The 24,582-nt window shown below is 38.8% G+C and overlaps 1 protein-coding gene across 2 annotated transcripts in view; it reads right to left on the minus strand.

Annotated features, from left to right (window-relative positions):
- Positions 1-19,190: 19,190 nt before the first annotated feature.
- Positions 19,191-24,582, minus strand: part of ELOVL4 (ELOVL fatty acid elongase 4) — a 30,992-nt gene continuing 25,600 nt past the window's right edge. For both annotated transcript variants that reach the window (XM_061207296.1, XM_061207297.1), the window contains exons 4-6: positions 23,681-23,852; positions 22,494-22,621; positions 19,191-20,180 (exon numbers count right to left, since the gene is read on the minus strand). In XM_061207296.1, the coding sequence (XP_061063279.1) occupies positions 19,905-20,180; positions 22,494-22,621; positions 23,681-23,852 (576 nt within the window). In that variant the 3' untranslated portion in view covers positions 19,191-19,904. The remainder of the gene's footprint in view (positions 20,181-22,493; positions 22,622-23,680; positions 23,853-24,582) is intronic.

The following is a 24,582-nucleotide window of genomic DNA, read 5'->3' on the forward strand; positions in this document are numbered from 1 at the left end:
ACTACAAAAAAAGAAAATTACAGACCAATATCACTGATGAATATAGATGCAAAAATCCTCAACAAAATACTAGCAAACAGAATCCAACAACACATTAAAAGGATCATACACCACGATCAAGTGGGATTTATCCCAGGGATGCAAGGATTCTTCAATATACGCAAATCAATCAATGTGATACACCATATTAACACATTGAAGAAGAAAAACCATATGATCATCTCAATAGATGCAGAACAAGCTTTTGACAAAATTCAACACCCATTTATGATAAAAACTCTCCAGAAAGTAGGCATAGAGGGAACCTACCTCAACATAATAAAGGCCATATATGACAAACCCACAGCAAACATCATTCTCAACGGTGAAAAACTGAAAGCATTTCCTCTAAGATCAGGAACGAGACAAGGATGTCCACTGTCACCACTATTATTCAACATAGTTCTGGAAGTCCTAGCCACGGCAATCAGAGAAGAAAAAGAAATAAAAGGAATACAAATTGGAAAAGAAGAAGTAAAACTGTCACTGTTTGCAGATGACATGATACTATACATAGAGAATCCTAAAACTGCCACCAGAAAACTGCTAGAGCTAATTAATGAATATGGTAAAGTTGCAGGATACAAAATTAATGCACAGAAATCTCTTGCATTCCTATACACTAATGATGAAAAATCTGAAAGAGAAATTATGGAAACACTCCCATTTACCATTGCAACAAAAAGAATAAAATACCTAGGAATAAACCTACCTAGGGAGACAAAAGACCTGTATGCAGAAAACTATAAGACACTGATGAAAGAAATTAAAGATGATACCAACAGATGGAGAGATATACCATGTTCTTGGATTGGAAGAATCAACATTGTGAAAATGACTATACTACCCAAAGCAATCTACAGATTCAATGCAATCCCTATCAAATTACCAATGGCATTTTTTACGGAGCTAGAAAAAATCATCTTAAAATTTGTATGGAGACACAAAAGACCCCGAATAGCCAAAGCAGTCTTGAGGGAAAAAAACGGAGCTGGAGGAATCAGACTCCCTGACTTCAGACTATACTACAAAGCTACAGTAATCAAGACAATATGGTACTGGCACAAAAACAGAAACATAGATCAATGGAACAAGATAGAAAGCCCAGAGATAAACCCACGCACCTATGGTCAACTAATCTATGACAAAGGAGGCAAAGATATACGATGGAGAAAAGACAGTCTCTTCAATAAGTGGTGCTGGGAAAACTGGACAGCTACATGTAAAAGAATGAAATTAGAATACTCCCTAACACCATACACAAAAATAAACTCAAAATGGATTACAGACCTAAATGTAAGACTGGACACTATAAAACTCTTAGAGGAAAACATAGGCAGAACACTCTTTGACATAAATCACAGCAAGATCTTTTTTGATCCACCTCCCAGAGTAATGGAAATAAAAACAAAAATAAACAAATGGGACCTAATGAAACTTCAAAGCTTTTGCACAGCAAAGGAAACCATAAACAAGACGAAAAGACAACCCTCAGAATGGGAGAAAATATTTGCAAACGAATCAACGGACAAAGGATTAATCTCCAAAATATATAAACAGCTCATTCAGCTCAATATTAAAGAAACAAACACCCCAATCCAAAAATGGGCAGAAGACCTAAATAGACATTTCTCCAAAGAAGACATACAGACGGCCAAGAAGCACATGAAAAGATGCTCAACATCACTAATTATTAGAGAAATGCAAATCAAAACTACAATGAGGTATCACCTCACACCAATTAGAATGGGCATCATCAGAAAATCTACAAACAACAAATGCTGGAGAGGGTGTGGAGAAAAGGGAACCCTCTTGCACTGTTGGTGGGAATGTAAATTGATACAGCCACTATGGAGAACAGTATGGAGGTTCCTTAAAAAACTAAAAATAGAATTACCATATGACCCAGCAATCCCACTACTGGGCATATACCCAGAGAAAACCGTAATTCAAAAAGACACATGCACCCGAATGTTCATTGCAGCACTATTTACAATAGCCAGGTCATGGAAGCAACCTAAATGCCCATCAACAGACAAATGGATAAAGAAGTTGTGGTACATATATACAATGGAATATTACTCAGCCATAAAAAGGAACGAAATTGAGTCATTTGTTGAGACGTGGATGAATCTAGAGACTGTCATACAGAGTGAAGTAAGTCAGAAAGAGAAAAACAAATATTGTATATTAACGCATGTATGTGGAACCTAGAAAAATGGTACAGATGAGCCGGTTTGCAGGGCAGAAGTTGAGACACAGATGTAGAGAACAGACATATGGACACCAAGGGGGGAAAACTGCGGTGGGGTGGGGATGGTGGTGTGCTGAATTGGGCGATTGGGATTGACATGTATACACTGATGTGTATAAAATTGATGACTAATAAGAACCTGCAGTATAAACAAACAAACAAAACAACTAAAAAAAAAAAAAAAAAAAATGGACAGAGGAGGGCTTCCCTGGTGACGCAGTGGTTGAGAATCTGCCTGCCAATGCAGGGGACACGGGTTCGACCCCTGGTCTGGGAAGATCCCACATGCCGCAGAGCAACTAGGCCTGTGAGCCACAATTACTGAGCCTGTGCGTCTGGAGCCTGTGCTCCGCAACGAGAGGCCGCGACAGTGAGAGGCCCGCGCACTGCGATGAAGAGTGGCCCCCGCTCGCCGCAACTAGAGAAAGCCCTCGCACAGAAACGAAGACCCAACACAGCCATAAATAAAATAAATAAATAAACATAGAACAAAAAACCTGTTTAAAAATGGACAGAGAATATGAATACATATTTTTCCAAAGACATACTGATGGCCAAGAGGCACGTGAAAAGATGCTCGAGATCACTAATCACCAGGGAAATGCAAATCAAAACCACAGTGAGATCACCTCTCCTGTCAGAATGGTTATTATCAAAAGGATAAAAAATAATAAGTATTGGTGAGGAAGTGGAGAAAAGGGAACCCTCATGCACTGTTGATGGGAATGTAAACTGATGTAACCAGTATGGAAAACAGTATGGAAGTTCCTCAAAAAAATTAAAAATAGAACCACCATAGGTTTCAGCAATTCCACTTCTGGGTTTCTATTTGAAGGAAATGAAAATAATTCAAAAGCATATATGCACCCCTATGTTCACTGTAGCATTATTTACAGTAGGCAAAATATAGAAACGATCTAAGTGTTCATTGATGAATGAATGGAGAAAGAAGGTGTCTCCCTCTCTCTCTCTCTGTCTGCTCTCACATACACACACTGGAATACTACTCAGCCATAAAAAAGAAGTAAATCTTGCCATTTGTGATAACATGAATGGACCTAGAGGGTATTTTGCTAAGTGAAATAAGTCAGACAGAGAAAGATAAATATTGTTTGATTTCACTTACTTGTGGAATCTAAAAAACAAAACAAACAAAACAAAACCCAGACTCATAGATACAGAGAACAAACAGGTGGTTGCCAGAAGGGAGGAAGATAAAGGGGATTAAGAGGTACAAACTTCCAGTTATAAATAAATAAGTCACAGGGATGTAATGTACAGCATGGGGAATATAGTCAATTACATTGTACTGACTTTGTATGGTGACAGATGGTAACTAAACTTATTGTGATGGTATTTCACAATGTATGCAAATGTCAAATCACTACGTTGTGCACATAATATAAGATTGTATATTATATAATACTGTATATAGTTCAATAAAAAAGTTTCTAGTACAGCATGGTGTCACATCTAAGACCACATTGACCACCACAAATGTTAAATGCAAATCTATGCATGTCTAGGCACGAAAATATTAGTCCAAAAACTCTTTATAAATTAGAAGAAAGCTTTTACGAAGTGGTTTTAACTCTCTCTCTCTCCTCTTAGTCTGGACCTGAATTTTAGCACCTTTTAAAAATTATTTATTTATTTGTTTATTTTTGGCTGCATTGGGTCTTCGTTGCTGCTTGCCGGCTTTCTCTAGTTGCAGCGAGCGGGGGCTACTCTTCGTTGCAGTGCGCGGGCTTCTCATTGCAGTGGCTTCTCTTTGTTGTGGAGCACGGGCTCTAGGCTCGCGGGCTTCAGTAATTGTGGCACTCGGGCTCAGTAATTGTGGCTCATGGGCTCTACAGCGTGGCTCAGTAGTTGTGGCACACGGGCTTAGTTGCTCCGTGGTATGTGGGATCTTCCCGGACCAGAGCTTGAACCCATGTCCCCCGCATTGGCAGGTGGATTCTTAACCACTGCGCCACCAGGGAAGCCCCTTTAGCACCTTTTACAATATAATTATTTGTTTTCTTTGCCCATCTTCTCTACAAGTCATTGGCTTCTTCAAAAGCTTAGGATGCATTTTGAAAAAACAAACACTTGGAACATAAAAAAAAAAAGCTTAGGATGTATATTATTATATTCCTCAGGCTAACACAATAATTGGTACATAGAAAGAATTGACCAAATATTTGTCAAATGAATACATTCAACAGTAATCTGAGAGTATAAAGTATGATTACCATAAAATGATAAGCAAAGCTTTCTTTATATTATCTAAATTCTGACATAAGCACACTACTCCTTGACAAGGAATTGTCTTGTTCCCTGCATTACGGTACTGTTTCCCCAATGTTTATATAAATTACGGTTACAATCAGGAAACCTCTGACTTAAAACCTGAATACAAAAGGGTAAAGGTTGCATAAATTGTTGAAATTTTAACCTTTATCTCAACCTTTACAAACTTTATAAATTATTGTAATTTTAATCATCACCAAAGATGTTCAAAATTGTCTTTGAAAGACAGTTAATTTCAGGTGGTGGTATTGATACAATTCTATAGCCATGTTGAAGTATCTTAAGAGGAACTTACACCACAATGATACATATATATGTATAAAACTTACATATCAAGATTTATTTATATTTAAATAAAAGTTTCAGACCAAGATTAAAGCAATGTATTAATTTATACTGAATATTTAGTAAATCTATGAGAAAAACATTAAATAACCTTCATATCTATCTTATTTTTTTACTCTTCTCCATGTCACTCTTGACCCTTTCAACTCACCAGAAAATAATTAATATTCTACACCCACAGTGATAAGAAGTCCCATTAGGTCACGGTGACCCACTTCTTCTAATTCCATGAATAGGAAAATCAGACCTTTCTTCTAGTTGCATATAATATGTGTATTAATTGTTCCTGATGCTACTGCCTGAAATAGGCTCCCAGCCTAGTGTATAATGAAGTTAATCCCTTTCCTAAACTGAGCTGGCCACGTGGTGCTGTGAAGTCCATAGCAGGTGAGCACTGCTTCCCAAGATTGTTGATAAGTAAAAATCAAAATGAGACAAGTTATTAGTCAAGAAAATTATTATGTAATATTACAACTATATGACAGTAATAGTAAGATTCTATCATTACTACACTGGCAACAACATTATGGAAACCCTGTGATAACATTGACTATTTATTGAACATTTAATATATGCCAGGCCCTAGGCTAAATGCTTTTCAAGCAGTATCTCATTGAATTCTCACTAAAACCTGAACTACTCGATTGTGATAGAGAAGTGGGCAAACTAACATGAATTTTAAGTACAAAAATAAAATATGGGATGAACTAAACCACTTCAAATTCTTATTGGAAAAAAGAATTCCTTCTTCCCCTTTGCCTGCCCAATCTACAGCACAATGATAGCAAAAAAAAAAAAAGATGATTCATTTAACAATATCTAAATTAAACTACTTGTATTCATGAGAAATATAAGTGATTAAATGTCTGTGACTGATTATCCAAGAAGCAAGTGGTGTCGCCTTCATGATAGTCTATGATTGTGATGACTTAATATATTTATAAAATCATAATTTCTGTCTAACCAGCAAGAATGAAACAAATCTAGAATATGTTTGCTCTAGTTTGTATGCCCTGAAGAATGATAAGTTAATAAAAAAAATGATTCTTCAAGACAGCAGAAGACAAGCCATGGACTAAGAAAATATTTGCAAAGGACATATCTGACAAAGGACTGCTATCTAAAATATACACAGCACTCTTAAAGCCTAACAGTAAGAAAAATAAACAATCCAAATTTAAAACTGGGAAAAGACTTGAACAGACACTTCGCCAAACAAGATAGTTAGCAAATAAGGATATGAAAAGAGGCTCCCACATCATATGTCATTAGGAAGCTGCAAATAAAAACAACAATGAAATAACACTACACACCTATTAGAATGGCCAGACTCCAAAACACAGCACCAAAGGCTGACAAGGGTGTGGAGCTGCGGGAACTCTCATTCATTGCAGGTCGGACTGCAAAATGGTACCCCTCCTTTGGAAGACAGTTTGGTAGTTTCTTACAAAAGCAAATATACTCCTGCCACATGAGCAATTTGTTCCTGGGTATTTACCCAAAGGAGTTGTAAACTTATGTCCACACGAAAACCTGCACACGGATGTTTATAACAGCTTTATTCAAAAATCATATTTAAGTTCAAACTGCAGGAGATTTATAGATGTATACAGGGATCGGCATGGTATTAGTAATGTTCCTTAATCCAGGAATCCACGGCAGGCCCCTCTGGATTTAAAGTCATTAACTTCTATTATTGTCACAGTGCCTGACCAGGAGCCCCTAATCTGATTATCTCTCCTGCTATTCTAACCAGATCTATTCCAGCACTGTCTTATAACAAGTGAAAATTAATTCCTAATATAAAACAATAAAAGCTAATATAGAAAGTTCTTTGAATTTATTGTGCTATTAAATAAATTTTGAAGTGCTTCAGTACTTGGTTAAGAAATCACGCTCTTTCCTTTCGTGATTTTCTTTGCCTGAATTCAAATTACTAGTCTATTAGTCCACAATCAATAATATCAGGACAGAAGAAGTACAATTAACACCACAACAACTCTTTAATTTGAAGGTTTCCCTCTGCACTGGAGGTTTTATTTCCATCTCCTTATAAATATTTTCTAAGGAGGTCCCAAATTCAGAGCATCATTATAAGTGATTTGTGATGAATCATAATATACTAGCTAAGTGTCAATACACTGAATGCTTTACTAAGCAGTTAATATATACAGAGTATTATATTATTTTTAAATTTAAAGATGCATAATACAATCAATTCACAAGAAAGGTTCTACTATTTTCTAACTATAGCAAAACCACTTCAGAAGTAGGTTTTAAGCTATGAATAGAAAACAAGAAGAAAATCATGAATTGTCTTAAATAAGTAAAAAAATAGTTTGTTTCTTTGGGAGGGAAAAATTATCTTTTTTTGGAGATGAACATAAAAACAGATTGTGGATCACTTGCAACTAGAAAAAAAGCCTAGGGCAGTGATACTCTTTTTATGGCTGTGGAGAGAATAACAACCCTGCAAACTACCTAACCCTCCCCATTACTACCACAAAATAAATTAAGAAATAAAAATAAAACAATTCTATCAGATCTGAGGAAGAATGAACTTTTAAGGAGATGCCAAGAAAAATGCAAGGAGTTCACATTAAGCAATTTCTATGAGCTAGACACTATACTAAATATTTTGGATACATTCTTCTATTTAATTCTTATATATTAACTCTTCGAGTTAGATATTATTATCTCCATTTTATAGATGAGGAAACAGAAAGATTGAGTTGTTGAAGGTTATATCAGTAACACAGCTCAGATTTGAAATCCCCCCTTGTTTCAAGAATGTTTTCTTTTTTAGAAATATTAAAAAGCCTTCTGATTCAAGATGGTAGATCAAGGTCACCTGTTTATATTCATTCCCTCTCAAGGCTCTATTTCAAAGATAGTAAAAGATTGGTAAAATGTCCAAACCCACAACAATGGGGAGAATATGAAGGGGCCACAGCAGGTGAGAGATTTCAACAATTTTCTGGAACATGGAAATTGGGTAGTTAAATTACGGAAGCATGAAGCAGAGTAGAGGAAGCTGTCACCAAGTCACAGGCAGAGGTGGCTCTAGTGAAGCAGGGAGCTGGCTTTCCCTCCATTACCCCCAGAAAATGCCAAACTGATGGAGGCTGGGGATGAAAAGTTGAATTGAAAAAAGGGGTTTGGAAAGCCTGTATATGGAACAATCAAAACCCCCATTCCTTTCTACCACTCTCGTCCATAAAATTCATAGTATTACAGCACCAACTTTCACTTCTGATACCCTCACTGACAAAAAGGAAAGCTTATCTCTTGAAAGAAATTATGGTGAGAACTAATGCAAATAATATAGGTGTTGGTGCCTCAAAATACAGTCCTCCTCATTCTGGCATGGGGAGGTCCCCAGCGTAACAGCCAGCTCCTGTTCCAAATATGCACCCATATCACGAGGTCAGCACTGGTCTCTGCTGACAGCAAGCTGGGCACTCAGCAGTGGTCCAGCCAGACCAGCCTTGCTGAGAAGTCCATACCGTTTAAGCCCCAGTACAACCTTCCGTTTTGTAGGTATTGGTTTCCTGTGGCCGCTGGAACAAATGACCACAATACTCTTGAGTTAAAACAAGAGAAATTTATTTTCTCACAGTCTGGGGGGGACAGAAGTCTGAAATCAAGGCGTCAACAGGGCCATATTCCTTCTGGAGGCTCTAGAGGAGAATACGTTCCTTGCCTCTTCCAGCTTCTAGTGGCGTCCAGCATTCCTGACCAGCATTGCTCCAATCTCTGCCTGCATCTTCACATCACCTTCTCCTCTTTGTGTGTGTCGCATCTCCCTGTTATCAGAACACCTGTGATGGCATTTAAGGCCCACATAGATAATGCAGGGTTATCTCCTTATCTTCAGATCCTCAACTTAACCAGATCTCCATGGACTCTTTTATCAAACAGGGTAACATTTACATGTTCCCGGGCTTAGGCCCTGATACCTTTGGGGGCCACCATTTAGCCCATTACATTCCACCCTGCTCATTTTGTTTACGAGCCCAGTGAGCACATACAGGGTGGCTAGGAAAAGAGGTTAATATCCATAGAACATCCAGGGTGCCCTGTCCCTCTGTTTATTGAGAACCTCTTCTACAGTGGGTGCCTTTGGTAAGCATTTACAGAGGACACCAATAATGTCACACTCAGAGCTTCTCAGCACTTCTTTGCATCAATCCTCAATTTTACTCCTTACAAGTTACTGAACACCTGGCCAAACCTTTATCAACTACCCAAAAGCCAATGTAAATTCATAACTTTGGTAATTTCTAGGAACAGTGGACGACCAGATGTACTTCCCAAAGTCCTTTCATTGGGAGGATCTTCCTTCCACACATCTTTCAGGGCTAGTCCTAAATGAAGCTGTAACACTGCCACAGTGCATTTCCAGCTTGTTTGCATATATTATGTGGAACAGTTTGTAACCAGGCTCAGTTATTTTCTTTTTCAGTTTCTCAATCAGGGTTCCAGCATAAATTAAAATTTATCCCAGATGGTTTAAATGAAGAGCCTTTAATAAAGAGATTGTTTATAGAGGTGTAGGCAAGGTTAAAGGAACAAAGGATGGTGAGGTACCCAGACACTAGCAAGGGTATGATGTTACTATCACCCCTAGACGTGAAGAAACAAGAGAAGAAAACAGTGCTCCTGGAGCTCCGTGGGAATTAAAACTATGGTAAGAGACTTGCCAGCAGTAGCTGTGGCTGTGGAGAGAGGTAGCTAGGGTCAGAGATGTAACACCCAAGCAGGGAGAAAGCACGGAACAGATGTTCTACCCACTCTATCCATCCACGTATTGATCTCCTATTGATTGGAACCAACTGGAAGCCAGCTGACAAGGGAGACAAAGTGAAGCAGTGTCCATATGCGTCAGTATCCTAGGACACAAAACAAGGCAGAAGGGATCAGAGGTGTGCAAACACAATCGACCTACACTTCAAAGGAACTTTCAAGAGGTCAATCACGTGGGTTGAGGGAAAAGTGACACTGCAGCAGGAATGATGTAGTGGTAGTGTGAGGCACTGCCCATGCCACTTACCTGTGGCTTCATAACCTTCCACGTGATGAAGGATGCTGCTGTGCATGCCTTAGTTTATGACATGGTGAATCAGATAATACCCAGTCCATGACAGGCAGCTCGGCTTACGTGATCATGTGATAGTCCGTGATCAGATACACAAATTTCTGCCATGGTCCAAAAGTGGTCCAGGATCTGTTTCTTAAAAGAAAAGTTATTTGGAGACTAGGTTGTGGCTTTGCTCTAAAACCCTAGAAGACTGCACTGTAATTCTAAATTAAGGCTGACCAGAGGCCCCTATAGGACTGCTTTCTGTCAGATTTTTCAAGAACCATTTGATCTGTTGGATCTTAAGGCTCAAATAGCAGAGTAACTTGCACTGCAGTCCATAGTAGGAACAAAGCCTTCTCTTACTCTGGCTCCATTCAGAACTGGCAGCCTGATGGGTTACTTGATAAGTGGGTCAAAGCAGCTCCCTCAGATGTATGTATGTTGGGCTTCCCTGATGGCACAGTGGTTAAGAATCCGCCTGCCAATGCAGGGGACACGGGTTCGAGCCCTGGTCCGGGAAGATCTCACATGCCGCGGAGCAACTAAGCCCGTGCGCCCCAACTACTGAGCCTGTGCTCTAGAGCCCGGGAGCCACAACTACTGAAGCCCACGTGCCACAACTACTGAAGCCCACGCACCTAGAGCCTGTGCTCCACAACAAGAGAAGCCCCCACAATGAGAAGCCTGCGCACCGCAACGAAGAGTAGCCCCCACTTGCTGCAACTAGAGAAAGCCCACGCACAGCAACGAAGACCCAACGGAGCCATAAATAAATAAATAGATAGATTAAAAAAAAAAAAAAAGAGTATGTATGTTGTTTCAAAGGTCCAGTGAAATTTACCAATCTAAGAAATTCACCTCTTTAATAGTGATGGGTAACAAAGTATAGCAATTGTCTTTCACTGAGGAGGAAAACTCTCAACCTGCTAGAGACCACTGGCCTGCCCCAAACTATTGATGTCATGGCCCTTGAATTTACATGCCTCCCTCCCCCACCACCCCTTGGGCACACCTGTTCCTCACCAAGGAATCATGGTACTCTCTACCTCCTACTCACCATATCTAATAGTATGATGGACCAAAGCAATATCTTATGGCGTGATGAGACCAACAGGGTTCCTAGATTACTGCAGGATACTGGATAATTGACACTCTCCTGCAGTAAGATCACAAAGGAATAAAGGGGAAAGAAACTACTTCTGTTATCTCTGTATTGGAAAGGAGAAGAAAAACATTTAATAGATTACTAGCTAAATATCAGATGCCAAAATTATACTGATTTGCTTCAGTTAATTGACTACGTCTAGAACAGCCATTGAACTCAGAGTAACATGATGAAGTTAATGATAATCCACTGTCATTCTCCAAGACTCTCCAATTTCTGGTCGGGTCAAAGAGGAGAGTTAAATGAGTATATGATAAAAATCATCACTCCTGAACCTTCATGCCTATGATGCTGGCATGAACCTCTAACATTCACCTAGAAATGTGGCATTGCTTTTGGTCCACTGTTTCAGGAAGGAGGGGATATTTTAGGGGCTTTGACTTGGGCCTTTAATCCGTATTAGCCCTCATTCCATGAGACAGGGAACCAATGTCGAGATTCAGCCAAAGACTGAGAATGACTAATCCACTATACGTTCAGGAACCAGAGAGGATAGGTTCGGGGATCCTCAGGGCCACTGTGAGATGGACTCAGGCCAAAACTACATTTACCACCTGGCCTCCTTAAGCCCGTTTTGACTGATGGTCACAGTAGCAATTTGGGTGCCCGATGATCAGCATCTGCTCAGTGTCCTAGTAATTCGCCCAAAGTCTGCTTATCACCCTTCCCTTTTGGCAAAAGCTAGTAGAATTTACAGTGCATCCTTGTGACAATGTCACAGGGCATTTTCTCAAGGGAATCCAACATTCCCTTCATTTAGGAAGCTCGGGGTCTATGAACTGACTCGGGAATGAAAATTGGTGAGGGGACTCTATTGTGGTGACTCGAGCCATGCCTGTGTTCACTAACTTTAGAGTGAGGAATAGAAATCAAGTAGGTTGCCTATCTATTTCAGTCCTAGGGACATCCTAATAAATTAGCTGCCACCATAGATATTCATGGATAAAGCCATTTTAATAACCACTGAGGGGAATTCCCTGGAGGTCCAGTGGTTAAGACTCTGCGCTTCCACTGCAGGGGGGCACAGGTTTGATCCCTGGTCGGGGAACTAAGATCCAGAAAGCCACATGGTGGGGCCGATAATAATAATAAGCACTCAGACTCAGCTGCCCATTACTGTAACCATGTCCACTTTGTTTCTGGCATTTAAGTACTGGCATTTGGCCTCTGGCAATCTGCAATACCATCATTCCTACTGAAGTCAGGGAATGCATTTCAGAGACAGTACCTTCCCTCCTTCATCATCCTGAGGGGGATCAGAATACGTCACCCCAAAATACGCCACTTTGACATAAAGATTATTTTGAGCTGAAGGCAACTGAGAAAAAGCAGACACAGGGAAGAGCTCTCTGCCCTCCCTCTGACTGCTTAACAGCAGGGCATCAATTTCCCTTGTGAAGCTGTCCCCCTCTCCTGTATCAGGAAAAGGAGAACAATTCTTATCCCTGAAAACAGAGAAGGCACAGAGGTGAGTCTGCATTAAAAAACCTTATGAAATAACCCTTATCTACCACGAGTTTCCCCCATATGTCTCCTAGTTACTTTCCCACAATGTATCAGCCCTAGAAGCCCATACTCCCTTTCCTTTGTCTAGTCACTTCTCCACAATTTATTTCCTTTTGTTAAAATGGTATATAACCCCCAAGTATAACCACTTCTTTGGGTTTTTCACTTCTTCACCTATGCATGTAAAATTTAAAATATTAACAACAAAAGCTATAAACTTTTTCTCCTGTTAATCTGTCTTTTATCAGTTTAATTCGCAGGTCTCAGCCACCAACCTAAGAGGGTAGAGGAAAGGTTTTCCTCTTTACAATACACAGCCTACAGAAAATAGCCACTACAGAAGCTTTCAAGGACGTATCACCAATGTGCATTTACCAATGTATTTCTCAAATACAGTGAGAGAGTTATCAAGTGGGCTGCACATGATAAATAATCTCCAGCATTCCTAATGCCCTAAGCCTTTGGATTCTCTCCTCCATTATTGCAATGAATTTCTAACGTATGTCTCACTTTGATGTAGGCCATCAATGATTCCAGGTTTTCCTGATTCCAGGTTAAACAGTTGACAAATCATTAAAGCTACTCCTCACTGTTGAGCTATGTCCTCAAATTAAGAATTTCTGGTAAGTGAAACCATATTAATAATTTCAGCCCCTAAAAAATTTTTTAAAAATAATTTCAGTCCAACCCAAAGATATGTTTCTTTCTGCTTGCTTTGCACTCATAGAATCAATTCTTACATATTTCTGCAGGGGAAAATTAGCCAAATCCTCTAATTCTAAGCTATCTCTTCCCAGGATAGATTCTGTATTTTTCCCCCTGGGGCATGCTGTGATCTAGTTCTCCTTATAGATCTGATGACACTGAAAGATCAGAAAGCAGACACAAGGAAGATCAGCATTGCTTTGGAAGGTAACTACCTTGGTTGAAGTGCCTTACAGGATGTCAAGCAGCAAAGGACTAATATCTGACGAGGAAGAAAGTGCTGCTTTTCTTGGCTAGAAATATTCAATAGGATTTAGAGATTCAGGTTCTCAGATTCATCCAAACCCATCCATATGTCCCTATTCCAATTCTTTGGGTCCCACTCTTTCCCAGTTAGTACCACAACTTTCACTTATTGTGGCTGTGAACTTCAGTGGTAATTCTGCAACCCACTTTGGATCAAACTTTGGATCTCATTTTAAGACGTTTCAGATCTGTCGCTGCAAGATATGAGAGGGCCTCTCAGGGAAGCCAAGAATGAGCTAATTTCCTTTCTGTAAAGCTCTGTAGGACAATCAGAAGCAGCCATCTCACTCGTCTTTATATTCCTCATTTCTATCATAATATTTCAATGCTGCAGCCACTCTGTCTGCCAAAGACTTTGCTTTCAATAGTTATTTCGTTGTAGGTGACCGTAGGTGAAAAAGTCAGCTATTTGCTTCATGGAAAACAGTATCTCGTTTCCCGCTGGTCATGAAGTTGTCACTGCCTATAAACTCAACTAGGTCAGATAACCAATTCCATATTCTTACCTTAGGCAGTCCATTTCCTGATTACATTTTGGTGCTGAATACTTAATTAGGTAAGGTTCACTGCATGAAACAGATACCACTCAAGGTATTTCAAGCAGAAAGAGCTTTAATTCAAAGGATTAGATGCTTACATGATTACTGGTAACTTGGAAGAATAAAAGTCAGGAGGTCACTCCCTAAGTCTCTGACTTCAAATTCATATGACCACATCTGCCATGATTGCTATCACCATTACCACTTCCTGCCTTCACACAATTGGTGCCAAGATAGTAGAACACGTAGTTCAGCTGTTGCCAACACTTATTTATCTCTGTAAGGAGTCTATTTATATGATTGCATTATTACAGAAGGATGGCACCCACCTCCAAATTCTGCCTTCCAAAAATTTCATGAGTGCCTCACATTGACAAAACCTAAATTCGTGAGTCTGAGAGATGTAATTTTTAGTCCTCCAGACTGTAACACCAGGAGAGGGAAGGAGGAAGAACATTTCAAAGGGTTAGGAATGGATTCATAGAGCCAGTAAACATCTAGCACACTAACCTAAAGATGCCGCTGGATTTCTGAAGTAGTTAATATGTAGGGAAGACTCTAGGATGTAAACTCCAAATCTCACCTCTAAGTTAGAAATTTGTTCCCCCAAGTCATCTGGCTGCACTTTTGCCTCACAAGCTCCCATACTTTTTTTTCTGGCAAAAAAGACCAGACACCACTTTTACAAGGGCTGGCAGTAATAATTCAAGCCCAATGAAAACATGTAAATGTTGCTGAATAAATATAGCTTTGATGTGACCATGTAACATTTTTATTAAATTTTCACTATGAGACCTGAACTCGAAAAATATTTGAAATCCAACCGTATGTGAAGTTGATAAACCCTCTCTCTCTCTCTCCCCATATGTGTGTGTGTGTGTGTGTGTGTATAACCTGCTTAGAAAAATTTTAAGGTTGTATTTGATTCCCAGATTTATTAGTGAAATTAGAACACAAGTCATATTCAAAGGCGAGGTGTGTATGTCACTTACATAATACTATGCAAGACTCATAAGCAACCCACCCTCTCATTACCAAATAGCTTGGTAATCACTATTCTTGAAAGACTGGTTCTTAGGATAGCTTCCTCACAGGGAGGAGAAACTCAGTTTAAACTTGATGCATCAGGGAAGACAAAGAAGGAATCTCAACTGGATGCTTTCCTTTCTCCTCGTGGCAAATTCAAAGAAAAAAAAAAACTGAGGAAAGGAACCACCTAACCGGCTTCTCTAAAATTGCAGAAAAGGGATTCAGGGATATGTGGAGACTGCCAGAGGATACGGAACACTCCTGTGGGCTGACAGATACTCTTTACAGCCCACAGTCTTGTATTTAAAGTGGGATATCCAATAATTTCAAGACACTATCTTTTTAGAGATGGCTGTATTATTTAAAACTTCCAAGAGTTTTTAGTCTTACAGTGGCTTTTAACTGGGACGTATTCTTTGTGCAGATGTTCAATTACAACATGACCTCCTGATAGCGGCATTAGATTATTATAATTAGGTAGAGCGATATCAAGTGATTTGTTTCAGCATGCATTTATTCTTAAAGGAGATAATTGCTTTAACGTCACTTTCGCTGGGAAAACCTCACCTATGAGAATGGGGAAAATAAAAAAATTCTAGTTGAATTTTCCATTTAAGACCAGGCATAAAGGTGGGGAGGAAAATGTGTTCACATGTGGACATGTAAATATGTCTTTATGTGGTAACATGAAAAAGACAAAGAAAAACGGAGACCTAAGTTCTGGGCTTTTTTTTTTAACAGGTAGAAAAATGTTTAATTTCTCAAAGGATACAGCAAAACTTAGACCTATAAGTCTAAAAGAACACCAAGAGATAATTCAGATCATCCCTTGCCCACCTAAAATTCCTGGTAATTAATCACCATTTAAACACAGCTATTACCATCTCTTAATGTGTCACAGTGCTCTTTTAGTGATATATTCCAAAACCTCAGTCTTCATCTGGTATTTGTTCTGTATATCAATTATAACTTTTAATTTAGACCTCTGAGTCCCCTTCAGGAATGTAGAGTTGTTACATCCTCCTATTTTAAAAACTTTAAAAAAAAAAAAAAAGCTGTGCCTTTCAATTCACGGCCGTGCCTTCCCTCTGTAATTTATATCAGGAAAACCGACTTGAAAAATACTTGTGTGACTTGTAGTGTTTTGAAACAAGAGAAATGTTTCTACATCTCTCCCTTTTCACAATGATTCTTCTGGTTCAGCGGTCCTCTGTCTAAAATACCTAAGATTAAGGATGGATTCTAAAATACACTATCAAGGACTTGCTTTCCAAGGTTACCTGTCAAAATTGCTTACGTGCGGAGTGGCAGGTGACCAATCTCATTAAGCAGGTTTTGCGTTTACTGCTCAGATGCTGGGCGCCTGTGCAGCTAGCTCAGCATCTCGGTGCTCCTCAGCTCTGTGACCCTATTTACCATCCAGCAGGATCCTGAGTCACTGAGTATTGTACGGAGCATGCCACTTACATCCTGTACATCTGTAGTCATCTCTTTCTCAGTAAGGACAGTGCTACGAGTAGGGCTGGCTGAGATTAAGGCTATAACAAGGAAAGAGCCGAGAGACTGTGAACAGCTCAGTGTGCTGTCACATTCTTAGGAAGGTGGGATTCAAAAGCAATGCCCCAACGGTCAATATATAATGCCTGAATTATATTATCAAATGGATACAGCAGCAAAAATCACCTCCATCTCTAGGTTCTCTTTCTTATTTACAGGGTATCCCTATATGGAGCAAGCCTGTAAATTAAAATATTCCTGATAAATAACAAAGCATTGCTAGATTCCATGTTCTGAAATGTGAATATAATAATCCATATGGAAAAAATTTTGAATGCCTCAGAGTGTGTGTGGAAAGAGAGAAGAAGAGAATGACTAAATTAATAATGCTAAAACTGAAACTAGTCACCAGGCGGCATCCACCAGCAGAACGGAGCGAAGAGTAACACAGAAAAGGGAAAAAGGCAGAGCCACAGTTGTCGATTCTACTGGAAAACGCACTGCTGACATGCCTCAGCTATTTCTAGTCAATGAGAATATTTCATAAGTTCCCTATTTTCTACAATAAGAAAACGTTTCTTTAGTTAGTGACAAAGTTTTACCAAAAAGAGGATGCAATCTTCCTTCACTGATTTTTACTTATGAGGCATGCATATTTAGTGGGGTGATAGAGAAATTATGAAGGCTACCAGAAAAGGCTACATTTATCACATCTTAAAATCATCTTTGGTAAAGACACTTGAAGTATAGTAAGGATCGAAGGGTTTAAATATCAGAACAGGAGGGCTCCCCAAGTTAGTTTTGGAACAAAAAAAAAGCACAGCATTAAAAATGTTAACATGTACACACTGCTATATTTAAAATGGACAACCAACAAAGACCTACTGTACAGCACAGGGAACTCTGCTCAATATTACGTAACAACCTAAATGGGAAAAGAATTTGAAAAAGAATAGATACACGTATATGTGTCATTGAATCACTGTGCTGTACACCTGAAACTAACACATTGTTAATCAACTCTACTCCGATATAAAATAAAAAGTTTAAAAAGAAAAAAGCTTACGTTTGAAGTGACAAATGTAAGAATTCAGAAGAAAATGATATGTTTTATGTCTGGATCAAAAAGTTCTTCCAAAGACAACTAAGTTTTAAAGTAAAAATATGCTACCATAAAAAAATAAGCTTTTTACCAGAAATTGTTGATACCCAAGTTCTAGTTTCATTTCTTTTCTTCATTAGAAACTGGCAGCAGGGAAGAATTTAGAATATTAACAACTGAATCAAATAAATATCTAGCAGGTAATTTACATTATAATAAACTGATTAACCAAAAAAAAAAAAAAAATCATTTTTCCCACAGCAGTAGTATATTTATTGTGCTGAAATCAGGTAGCAGGGAATGAATAGCTCTGGGGAACCAGTACAGAATGTTCACAAACATTTACAAATCTCTAGTCATTACACACTGAGCAGCAAAAACAAAAGTGTTGAATCTTCTTAGACCAAACTATTATATGCGTTGCAAATTTTCTGTAATTCTCATGTCTGCATGCCTTGGGGGAAAGAAGTGTGTAATTTTAATGCACAATAAATATTTTCTAGTTTACAAAATATTCTGAAATACTCTGCACAAACAGCATTACATCCTGCACATGCAGTTTTGACATGTTAAAGATACTTATACTTTACTTAGAAATATTCATGCCTTTTTTTGGGTCACATTTTCTCTAATGATCCCTGTGCAATACCCACTAGCAATTTAACCTATGTAAGAAGACACAGTGCAAGTTCTTGCCTAGTGAATTTCCAGTTGTTTTTTTATATTACATGAAACACTTCATCTGTAAATAGCAAATTTAATTTTCTGATTCTGGCTACTCTCCGTTTTGTGTTCATTTTATGTCTTAGCAATTAACACTTTGTAACAATCAAGCACTGAATTTAATGATCTTTAGCACCAAGGAGTCAAGAATATTGCACCAAAATGGGTTTACACTTCATATCTAGTTACAAATAAGATCTTGCAACTTTGTCACAAGAAAAATATCACTCCAAAATTAAAGACATTAAAAGAGAAGGATAGTTTCACAGAAAAGCTTGCTGGATACTACTTGTAAAAAAAAACACAAAACAGTGTTAGTGAATTTGAAAGTTAATATTAAAATCTACATTAGAGGACTCCTTGATTTTTTAATTAAAATTTATTTAATTTTAAATGTTCTTTCCAACAGAAGAGGTAGGTATATTTCCACATATGAAAAATCAGTAACAGCCACAAATCAAAACAAGGAAAGCCTGATAAAAATCAACATACTCTCTTCTAACAGCACATAAATATAAGTACTTTATGATGTTACTAATAGAGACATGAGTTGTTTCATGTTCCAATCAGACAATAATCTTAATTTTTATAATATATATCTGGTAGTAACAGGAGTATTGAAAGGTTGCCTTTTCATCACAAAAATTGTTTCCCACAGTGATTTGTGCTGCAGGTCACGGTGACCTTTGAGTCATCGGGCAGGATTTTACTGTAATTCTTATTTTCACCAACACCATCAACATCAAGCCTCTAAGAGTCTACAGAGATCATCAGATTTTAAAAATTTAATTCCAACCAAAAGGGTATCTTCAGACTAGAGGTGGAGAGATTTGACCACTCCAGTCAGCAAATGAATTCAAATGTGCACGTTTTAAAGTATCTGCATTTCCAGTTAGGGACCAGAAGATGGAAGGTAACTGATTTTCATCAGTAGGTAAGTAGCAATTTAGCCAAAAAAAAAAATGCATAAAGACCATGTTTTTGTGATTATCAGTCTGAAGAATGAAGAGACATGAAAACTCTCATACATTGTACACACGAATATGAACAGGGGGAGGGGGCCTCCAAAGTCACGTGATGATTGCTTTGGTCTGACAACATCAAGGCTAATAAAAAAAAGTGTTTAAAATAAAAACTTCATAAATAAAACATCCGGGTGTTGTATTTAACACTTTACTCAATCTAAAGGTTACTAATACATAGAGCGCGTTTGTCTTTTTCTCCCCATCCCCAAACCCTCATTTACTTCTGGTTTCCCTGAAATCTTATATGAAGAGGGAGCTTCCTCGCTGTCGACACCAGGTAAAGCCCAGTTCACTTTACTCCCCTTTTGCTTTTCCATTTTTCTGCTTTTTTCCATTTTCTACCGCTAGGTGGTTTTCTGATTTGTTCACGCCGTTGGCTGAAATACCATTCGCAGCTGTTTTTCCAGTTTTTGCTTTCTTAGGCTCTTTGTACGTCCGAACGTAGAAGTTAAGGAAGAGACATATGAAGCTGACTGCATAGGCAATGAGAGCCCAGTGCATCCATTTGGGGAAGGGGCAATCGGTGTAAAGGGACAGCGCTGTGTGCCCAATGGTCACGTGGAACTGAACCTGAAAAACAAAACAGCGCAGGTCCGTTTACCGCGGGCAGCAAGCAGCTCGTCGCGACCTCCTCGTCTTCTGTGCAGCTAAGACAGGCCCACGCTGTCGCCCCACGGTCCAAGGCTTAAGAGTTCTCTGGTTCCCCCTCACTCAGGCTGCTGCTCAAAGGACATGTCCTCAGCTAGGGCTTCCTGCTAAGACCCAAGCACCTCCACCCAGAGGGTACCTCCATCCCTTTAACCGAAGGCTTTTGTTTTGTGTGGGTTTCTTCGTTTCATAGGAATTATGTCTTTTGCATCTGCTGACTTCTGGACTGTCCACCTCTCCACTCGTGTACAACCGAGGGCGGGGCTCTGCGTTGGTCTCCATGATTCCCGAGCCCTTGGCCTGGTGTCTGGGCTCAAGGAATTATTTTTTGGATAATGTTGAATAATTTTACCTAATGAGAGGGAATATCAATGGCCTAAGAGAGTAAAGTAATGGTACTATAGGCTCTTCAACTTTTGTTTTCCTCCCATATTTTAGACTGATTTCTTTCCACAAAGTTGTCAGCAAGCCGGTACATATACTTCTAAAAATGAGCTTAACAAAATGGTCCATTACTTGTTTCTTACAGAATAGCAGACAGGTAAATATGCATTTGAAGGGACACAAGCCTTTAAAGACTAAGATTTTTTGGTAAAATTTTGTAGATATTTGAGAATAAGTGTAAAAAGAGTGAATGGTTCTCAACATAAGAATTATGAATTCCATGGTACTAACAAGGGTTAGCTTTCTACAAGATTAACATACACGATTAACTGTTGTGAGAACTTCTCGCTTGGAAATACACTACCCTTCACGAAATTAACATCCTGTTTGGAAAGGGCAGTTGTGGTTTCTCTTTAAAGGACAGCATTATCAATATTAATTACTATATTAAATATTAGTTTTAAAATTTATCCCATGTAAGCCCCAAATTTCTATCAGACTAAAAAACTTTAAAAGTTTTCCATGGCAAAATCCAGATTTTAAGAACTTTTGATTTCACAATGGTTTTTAGGACGTGCATCACGGAAGAAGGGTGAGTGTGAGGTGTGGCATCGCTAAAGGACAGTCAGGTGCGGGCTCCAGCAAAGCAGAGATGGAGAGTTCACATGAGTTTTGTCACCTCCTCATTTTCTTGGGACCATCTACTAATTACTGAGAGAAACGAATTACACAAACTATATAAACGGCTTACACAAAAACTGGAGGAAGCTTCCTGTAGCATTTTACTTACAGATGAATCCTGCACACCCAGCATTTCCCAAAGGTTGTGCTTCCTGTTTGGTTAGCCTTTTGTTTAGAAACTTAAAGCAGAGATGAATAATGTTTCCAAATGTGATTCCACTGATAAAACTGTGTACACGCTATGATTAAAGCAAATTATAATAAATTCCAAGGCTTAAGGATAGCTACCAGGTTGGTTTTGGATTTCCAGTTTGGTTACTGGGCTAGTGCTTAGCTTGGAAGGTTGCACTGACGCACCCAGATGCTACAAGAAGTCCTACTGGGGGTAGGTGCTGAGAACTGCCTGCTCTGAAGACTAGCATTTGAGAATACCGAGCTCTGCTCTCTAAGGACTGTGTGTCGGGGAATTAAGAGTTCTCTGGTCCTTGGTCCCTTCTTTTTTTAAAATTTAATTTAATTAATTTTAAATTTTTTGGCCGCGCCACAAGGCATGCAGAATCTTAGTTCCCCAACCAGGGATGGAACTCACGTCCCCTGTAGTGGAAGCGTGGAGCCTTAACTGCTGGACCGCCAGGGAAGTCCCCCTTCGTCCCTTCCTTTACCCCACCCCTTCCTTGGCTCTGTGCCTTTCCTACAACTTTCATATTCTAAACGTATGGGATCTGTTCACAAGGATGGAAAAATGGAATAGACAACAGAAAATTTATGTAAGGGCAAGATGAAGAGAGGCAGTAGTAACATTTCAAGTGGAAAAAAAAAAAAAGCCTAAGAAAGAAGTTAGATTATTTTTCTAATCATAAATGAGTCTGTGTACTTTGTGGTGTGCTTAGGTCTTTACTCATCCATTTCACAGATATGTTTAAAGGATATTTCTCTTAGACAAGAGCTGAGTCTGGTCTTTTAAGGACATTTAAAAAACGAGTGGCCATGACCACTAGGTCTATGAACAGGTAGCTCAGAACCAAACAGCCTCAACTCCTATAGCTGGAGCACAGAGAAAGTCGACTTGGTAACAGAAAATTGCCGAAAATGACTCAGCACTTTACAATTAATTAGATTCAAACATTCTCAGGGTTTCACCAGAAAAAACTTAAGAAGCATTTAACTCACCAGCTGCAGCATGGTCAGGTATTGTTTCCACCAAAGATACTTCTGAATCCATGGGCCAAAGGCAGTTAACCCGTAGTATGAGTACATAATCACATGGATGAAGGAATTCAGCTGGGCTCCGAAAAATGCTTTAGAAAAACAGAGGTAATTACAAGATACAGAAACCTGTATTAGGTGATAAACCATTTGGACATAAAATAAATGAATCTACATTATTTTCCAACATTTAATCTTGAGTACAGATGAGGAATAAAAGTTGTAAAATAGTTCTAATGGAAAAGCCTTCTCTTCAGATCATGCCAAGTATTTTTAAAGTTTAGACTCAGGCTTTTACCATATAAATAAAAAAGGGTGTCCTTCAAATGCAAAGGACTTTCAAAGTGGCAAGTTTTCAAATGAGGGTACTCCAGTGGCTTAAGTAGGCCCCAATACAGAACTATTGCCAGTATTACTTTGCATTCTATTACTCTTGGGGGGAAAAAGTCATGGTACATATAATTGTTTAAGCAGATTTGTAAATGTTTCATTATTGCCTTTACATGTGCTGATATACATAGCTACAACAAAATAGTACTTATTTCTTAGTTTTCTAAATAGTTTTCAATGGAAGGTAGCAAGGTGAACTGTACTATTACATACTGACTTGTACCCTGGGTCCCCATCAGAGGAATGGTCTGTTTACAGCTCAGTGATGTGAATCATCTCCAATGTACAGGCATCTGAAAAGCTGGAGGCAGATCTTGGCCAAACTGTGAATTCAGATTCTCTTCACCACTGAGAAGGCTACACACAATTTCCTTTGAGTAAGAAGCAACAGGTGCATTTGGGCCTATCTGAGAGCAGGAGTGGGCTTTGGGCTTGGACAGGAGACAAAGCCTTCAGATTGAGAAGCTGTATCTTGGTATCCTCTGGATCAGAACCACGAGAACTGCTCCCTATCAAAATATAACTTGCTATGTTTGGGATTTGTTTATGCTTATCTCTGGGGTAAATCTTTAGGCGTGAAAGTCGTCACAGATAAAAAGCGAAAGCTCTACTTTCTTCAAATTTCTTTAAGGTGAAATTAACACAGAAATAATTAACCATGAAAGTAAATTAAATTATAGACCAAGTCAAATTCTCACTACTTTCCATCTTACATATTTACATAATTTACTACCTGGGGATATGTTCCTGAAAATGCTTACCCTGTCCCCCTGCGACCCACTTAATTCCAATCCACCACAATGTAAACATTGTACAGTGATGATATACGTGAAGGAAGGAGACTTGGTTGTTCTTCTTCCTCAGGATAAAAAACACTGTGTCCAAATACTCAATTCCTTTAGAAATAAAGTACCACCACAGAGCGGCAGCTATCTGTAGAAAGAAAGGGAAAAAAGCATTTTACAAACACCAGAATGACACTATCACATGGTTTTCTACACATTCTAAGTCCTCAACAATCTTCACTGCACAAAATGTAGGCGGCATAGAATCATTTTTGTCTAAGTGGGTGTGAAACCTAGGCATCTATTCACAGGGAAAATAATGGGAAAGAAAGAGTCCAAATCTGTATCTACACAGTGCCAACAATTCAGAGAAAATTTCCAGTCTGTTCCATAGCTGGATGTCACCGGTACCCAACTGCTGAATGCAGAGCTGTAAACACTTTCACATTGCTATGATTTTCAACATGGTAGAGAAACGGAGATATTTACTTTGTAAAGGTATTTCACTTGTTCATGCCTAGCCTGTATCATACCTCAGAGATTCTTGCAAGTGTGCTTGGGTATCAGCTGGGCTCTGTGAGTGTCTGTCTCTCTCTCTCTCACTTTAACATATGCAACAAAATACTTAATCACAGTAGTTTTTATTAGGCAGTAAAATCTTTAAAATGATAAATTGCAACAAACAAACACACATAACAAATATTTCTTAGGTGATAAATATAATCCTGCTTACATAAATAAGTCTTTTCTTTTCCTGGGCTCTAATTAAGACACCAGATGGTGCAGAAAGATTACAATACATGCTGAGATTAAAGATCCAAGGATCCAGTGAGAGGTGACCTCTGTATATATGTTTTAAAATATTTTCCAAGAATCCT

The sequence above is a fragment of the Eubalaena glacialis genome, chromosome 12, assembly GCF_028564815.1.
Source record: "Eubalaena glacialis isolate mEubGla1 chromosome 12, mEubGla1.1.hap2.+ XY, whole genome shotgun sequence".
Taxonomy (NCBI): Eukaryota; Metazoa; Chordata; class Mammalia; order Artiodactyla; family Balaenidae; genus Eubalaena; species Eubalaena glacialis.